Below are 6,416 nucleotides of genomic sequence, written 5' to 3'. Positions count from 1 at the left end.
CCCCTGTGACAGCAAACTCGTCATTATTTATTACTTGTAATGCCTTCGGTGTATTCCAAACTAAACACGAAACTCCAGTCATAGCATCGAGCAACACCAGTACCCACACTGAAAAATACAGCCTACATAAAAGAGCAGAGCCAAACCCCCACGGGCCTGGTGGTGTGTTGCACACTACATTGTAAATAAAGTAGGCAAGTACAAACAAGAGTTCAAAAGATTCTATCTGGTGGTATATAACCATGATTTAATCAGCTTTTTCATCCACTGCCATACTTTGTATTTTACATATGGGGTCAGAGGCCGCTGTTGTGCTGGTATAAACAACAGTGCTACTGGTATTAAGTAAACCCTGTCTCTCTAAAGCAAGAACAAAGCGGCTCACTAGTGGACCTCTGTGAAGCAACAGATAACTGTGGCGGGGGATGGATGGGTGGGTGTGGTGTAATTTTGGAGTGGTTTCACGTTTAGTTTTTATTTTAGCTCTCTAAAGCTAGAAATTATTACTGTGATCATATAATTGGCTTTCTAAACCAGATCATAGATGTTCCCCTGTCAAGCCTCTCTGTTGAATTTGTGGCACACGTCCTTCTCTTACAGCTGTGTTTGGAAAATACCTCTAAAATCTAGCAATTCCTTTTTTCAAATCACTTCTATTAACTGTCAAAGTGACGTGAGACAACAGAGGAGAAAAAATATTGAAGCTTGCAGAGAGTTTGATCTCTGAACATTCAAAGAATATTTTATCAAAACTTTTTCAGTAACTTGTAGCACAGATACGTAGCAGCAGAAATGAGGAGCTTGTGGAGCCCTTACCTACACCTTCAGGCAGCTACACCCCTTGGAAAATCTGGGCTCTGGGCCCATCCCTGCAAAGAGCTGTGTGTGGAAGGCCTCCTCCTTCTGCCAGGGGCTGACTGTAGCATAGCTATTTTAGAAGCTGAAGCTTTCCAAACAGCCTGAAGCAGTCAGGAAAAAGTAATGTACAGAGTGGCAAATAGGTGAGTTCCCAGATGATTGATTCTGGAGACCTTACAGAGCTAGAAACTGTGATTTGTGACCAGCTGAAAGATGGCTCGGGAGGTGATTTCTGAGACAAGGAGATTTGTGTGTGTGGTCACTTTTTGGCAAAAGAGAGGTCCCAACTCTCCATGGTGTGTGCTTTATACGCCCTCTGGGCGCACGGCAAAAGTCACGTGTGATTAATATCACTAAACTTTGCGCTATTAAAGATGTAGGAATGGGGCAGAAACGGGAAGTGCCTTACCAATGTGAAGTACTTTTTCTTGTGGTGGTGTTATTTTACTTTTTTCACTTAGGATTTTACTATGGCAGGATCTTAGCTCTTCTCTCTCTCAGTTTTGTCCCAGAAATAAACTGCTTGTAACAAATGGGACATTTAACAGGAGATCACACTGTGTAACTTTTGTAGTCATTAGGGCAGATTGGATTTAGCAGCACTGGCAGCTCCAAAGATGTTCGGTCATAAAAGTTCCTGCATTTGGATAACTGTGGGACCTTAAAGGGTGCCCTGGACTTGTAAGACTCTCTGCTTGTCCTTGGTGATTACAGATTGTAAAGGAACCAAGGTAGTTCAAAAGCTTGTTTCATTTCCAACAGAGAAAACAGCAAAAGTCATCACTCCAAATTATCAATGTGTTGTATAGACATCCCAAAAATCAGTATTAGGTACTTCAAAATAAGCCTTTCAATAGCAATTGTCCTATGTGTTGGGGTTTTTTTTAATCTCAGTATAAAATATTTGGCATTTTAAGACAATTAGTCTTGGCGAAAAGCCACTTAACGGGCTTTGGTTTTGGAAGCAAGTCTGTGTGAATGATCTTAGTGGGCTCATAATGGGTACAAAGGACTTGTCCATTAAGAGCTATTTTTAACAGTGAAGTCATAACTGTAATGTAAAAGGGAAGCTAAAGCAAAACCTAAAAAAGAAGTTAAATTGCAGTGTTGTAAAAAATGTAAATGGTCCCACGGTGAGAGAATATGTCAAGTTATCCCTGACACCTATATTCCAACTTGCCTTGTTAGCCTGATGCTCAGAGGACGAGAAGTTGTGAGCTCTGCAGATCAGACGATCACAGAAGTAAAACACAGAGGTAGCACATGAGATTGGTTTCATTGAGTTTTCCAAGACCAACTTTGGAACCCAAAGACTGGATGCTGGAAAACCAGCACAAGCATTTGGGAATGACTGCTGCAATCCTTTTCAGGTGGATTCTGTTATAGGCAGGGTCTTGATCATAGTATCGCATCTTATTACATCATCCAAAGTACTCATTGTGTCGCTTGGCCTCCAGCACGTCTCTAGCCTGTGTCTGGCACCCTGGGGGTCCGAAACAGTAAACGCTCCTTTGGCTGCACTGAACCAGGACAGCTGGGTTCTACACCCGAGAATTTGCCCTCTTCATGAGGAGTGGCGAGCTCCTGTCCTTTTGGAGCACAAACACAAGTTACTCATGGTGACTGGGGCCTGATCTTGGGCAGAGGCACATACCTTTGCCCTTTCTGAAGGGGACTTCTTCCTAAAACATCAGCAGAACACCAAGTGGATACAGTTCTTGTGCTCGCCTCCGTGTGTTGACCATATGCTGTACAGTCAGGGTCTGGTGTAGTCTTTCCTTACGAGTCAAACCCTGTGCCCACGGCTTCTCTACGCTTCTTCACATTTCTAGGTTCGCTTTTGATGCTGCTTATCTGTGTTGTGAGGCACAAACCTCCTGTGGGGCCAGGCAAGGCAAATGAGCACACAAACGTTGTCTATGTCCCAGCATGTTGCCCAAAGTCTGGTAAGTAGAGCTACAGGGCTGCCCCACATGTGTGGTTGGAGGCTCCAACAGCTATTGCATTGCCCAAACAGCTGCAGTCGTACTGTGATTTATGTTGTTTCTTGCATTTGTTTCTTGCAAACTTTCTGGTTACTGACTCTTTGCTTCAAATTATTATTGTTTCATGCCTCAATGTTTGACCTGCCCTTCATCTTGATAGTTACTGCCCGTATTTTGGTAACTGGTTGTTTCCTTCTGTGGTGCGTTTGTTCTCAAGGAGTGTGTTCAGCACCTCCCCGTGCAGTGCCCATGTCACAGGACAGTATTCCGTACCCTTCATCCCACGGCTAACGGGGTGGCACAGCGTGTGGTAGCCCGGGAGTCGCTGGAAGGCACTCATGCTAAAAACCAGAGATGTTGGCAGGGGTGGTGAGCTCATTCTGGGTCACGTATGAGGGAGTGGACAGAGCAGGGGGCAAGCACCTTCCCGGGAGCAGCAGCCACATCGCCGGGCGCTCCCAGCCCTCAGCTAGGACAGGAGGACACGCGAAGGGCAGCAAAACTCAGACACTGCTGAGTGTGAGATTGACCAAAGGGAAGGACAAAGCATTGCCTCAAAGCAACGGGAACGTAAGAGAACCGCAAAAAATGTAACAGCGCGTTTCATCTGCCACGGAGGGGTGGTCGGGGCGGGCGAGGCCCCCGCTCCGCGCGTCCCGGCCGGGCTCTGACCGGGCAGGCCCTGCCGATCTCAGCCCCGCGGCGCGCAGCTCCTGTGCACTCACCTGCGGCACGGGGCCCTGCCGACGAGGCGGGCTACACCCCCCCGTCCTGGCCGGGGGAAACCGGCCCCTCCTGCCGCCTCCCGCGGGGCGGGGCCCGGCGGCGGGGCCGAGGGACCGGGGAGGGGCGGCGGAGGCGGCGTCATGTGACCCGCCGCCAGCTCCTTTAAAGCAGCCACATGCAGTCGGGCAGCGGCCACAATCACGGCTGGCGGCGGCGGAGGAGGGCGAGCCGGCTGCTGGCTGGCCCGGGCAATCAGTGCGGAGCCTCGCCCGCCCACCCCCGCGCCGCGTCCCGGCCCGGCCCCCCGCCAGGGGAGCGGGGGGCTTAGCGGCGGGCGAAGATGGCTGGGGCTATCATCGAGAACATGAGCACCAAAAAGCTGTGCATCGTCGGGGGGATCCTGCTGGTTTTTCAAGTCATCGCCTTCCTGGTGGGAGGTCTGATCGGTGAGTGCCCGAGGGGCGAACTTTCTCTTCGCGCTGGCCTCGGGCGCGGCGTTGGGCGGCTCGGCGCGGGGCCGTGGCGTGCGGGGCTCCCCGGGCCGCGCCGCGCTCCGCGCCGCCGCCACGCAACGGGCACGGAAAAGTTTATTTTTTGGCCTGGTTTCTGGCTGCACTTAAAGAAAGAGGAAGGGGGGTCGTCAGTATGGCGACTGCTGGCGCAGGGACGCCTTTGCCTTGCGAAGTTGACTTTAAAAAAATATTTAGTTAAGAAAGAATTTCAATAAATCCTTCGCCACGCTTCTCGCACCTCTGCCCCTCCCCGATTCCCGGCCTCCGAGCCGGCCGCGGGAGGAAACCTCACCCAGTGCCAGCATGATTAAACAAAATATTTAAAAAGCCCCAAAACGTAAGAGGCAAGTTGCGGGTGGGTGCTGCGGGCGCGGCCGGGGGCTGCGTGCGGGGGGAGGGGGGAGCGGCTCCCGCTTTTGTTCGGGGTCGCCTCTCTTCTTGCGAGTGCCCCCCTCCGCCCCGATTCGCTTCCACGAGGCGCTTGAAGACGCGCGGAGTGGGCTTGGGTTTGTTTCTGCTCACGGAAAACTCGCGTGGCTGCTTGCGAGGGAAGGGGGAGCTTCGGTATTCCCTCCGCGCCGGCCCCCGCGCCCCGCCTGCGGAGCTTCTCGGCTGGCGTGCGGGCCCCTCCGGGCCGCCTCCCCCCGGCGGGGCAGCCCGAGCTGTCGCACGCGAACCTCCTCGCCTGAAACTTTCCGTCTCCGATGGCCGTTTGTTTGTGTATTGGCGCGCGGGGAGGGCTACGGAATCCGTGGGGAAGGGCCAGCGTGGATGTCACCTTCGGAAGCGGGCTGGAGCGGGGCTTCGCCACCCAGCTCCAGGGGGTGTGTGTTTTGCCTGGGGAAGGAGCTGGGGCATGGAAGGAGAAAGATGGAGGAGAGTAGGGTTTGGGGCAGTCCTGGGAAAATATTTATTTGTTTTTACTAGAAAGCATCCGAGTTATGCGCTGGCTCGTTGTGATTGTTGTGTATCTGGCGACCTTGGCTATTTCCAGCGCTGGGGAGGGTCCTGTGCTGCCCTGTGGAGGGATCCCGGACCCCAAACCCTTGTCTCCCTTGGGGCAAGGGCTGGCTTCTCCCAGGATTTATTTCCTTTCTTGTGGTGCAGGCACGTTTTCGGGGCGTTGGGGGTTTTCAGTAGCTGGATAACCGAAGTCACGTTGCTCAGAGAGGGCATCAGGGAAATGTGTTGCACATTTTCCTTGGGAGGCTAAAGTTGGGCTGTTCTCACAGCAGCATTTGTCAGAGATATGGAAGAAATGTCTGCAGCCACCCCGCAGAAAGCAGATTGTCTCTTCCTGATGCACACTAGTGCTTTGTGTGTGCAGCCTCTGATTGTCTGTTCTTAACAGCCATAGGAATTTTAAGGGGTTTTTTTCCCAAACCTTTAGTTGATCTCGCTCTTGCTTTGTCTTTGCTCAGTCACAAAGGGATCAGTGGCAAACATTGGATTAAGCCCCATTTTTTTTCTAACCTTGTGAGTCTGACCCAAAGTGAATATTATTAGTATTGGCTTTTTTCCCCTTTCTTCCTCTTTTTTTTTTTTTTGAGTGCTGGTTCAAGAGCAGGTTACTGAACCCCACAGTGATTCCTGAGAGAAACTGGCTTGGCCTTTGTTCTGCAAAGAAGCCAGATTCAGTATTCATCTTGAAGTCTTTTCCTAGTAGCTTCACCCTTCTAAGTTTAAAAAAATAAGTTGTTGGCACAGAAGGAAAGTGTTGACCAGAAAGCCCAGTGTCTGTTGTCATCTGGGGACTGCTGTGATTAAACAGATGTATTTCTATTTAGTTTCACAGGGAAAAACAAAAAAGTTTGGTTTTTTTTTTTGTTCAGGTTAGGATTTGGACATGAAAGAACTTCGTTGCTGTTAGTTCAGTCTTCCATCTTGCCTGTTCCCTGCTGTACCAGCAGCTGCCCCAGGACAGCCATGGCAGGGACACTGTCCTGGGTGGGGAGCCCACACTGGTGCTGGGAAGCAGGATGTGCAGGGCCTGCTGTGGCCCAGCTGCTCTTTTGACAGCAGAGATGGCGATTCGAGGCTGAGCCTCTATGGCTTGCACAGACTTGGGGTAACTTTGTACTGCTGGGCTAAGTGCATCTTCTGTCTAGAGCAGCTCCTGGGGAGAACTGTAGGCCAGCTTTGTTGAGTTTCTTCTGATCTCTAAGCAGATTCAACTTTGCTAATCAATCACACAGACTGTTTTTTCCGCTGCAGTATTTACCGTTTCTGATGCACTCGAAGTTAAGAGACTGTCCTGCTTCTGCAGGGGGGTTGGACTGGATGATCTCTAAAGGTCCCTTCCAACCCTACCGTTCTGTGAGTCTATGATTCAGTG

General features: G+C 51.0%; 1 protein-coding gene across 1 annotated transcript in view; it reads left to right on the top strand.

The window, feature by feature from the left end:
* Positions 1-3,732: 3,732 nt before the first annotated feature.
* WLS (Wnt ligand secretion mediator) overlaps positions 3,733-6,416 on the top strand; it is a 31,582-nt gene continuing 28,898 nt past the window's right edge. Inside the window, exon 1 of the mRNA XM_062003309.1 lies at positions 3,733-4,015. Coding sequence (XP_061859293.1) covers positions 3,910-4,015 — 106 coding nt within the window. The 5' untranslated portion in view covers positions 3,733-3,909. The remainder of the gene's footprint in view (positions 4,016-6,416) is intronic.

The sequence above is a fragment of the Colius striatus genome, chromosome 10, assembly GCF_028858725.1.
Source record: "Colius striatus isolate bColStr4 chromosome 10, bColStr4.1.hap1, whole genome shotgun sequence".
Classification (NCBI taxonomy): domain Eukaryota; kingdom Metazoa; phylum Chordata; class Aves; order Coliiformes; family Coliidae; genus Colius; species Colius striatus.
Note: the sequence above shows the minus strand (reverse complement) of the source record. Positions and strands in the feature narration are given on the sequence as shown.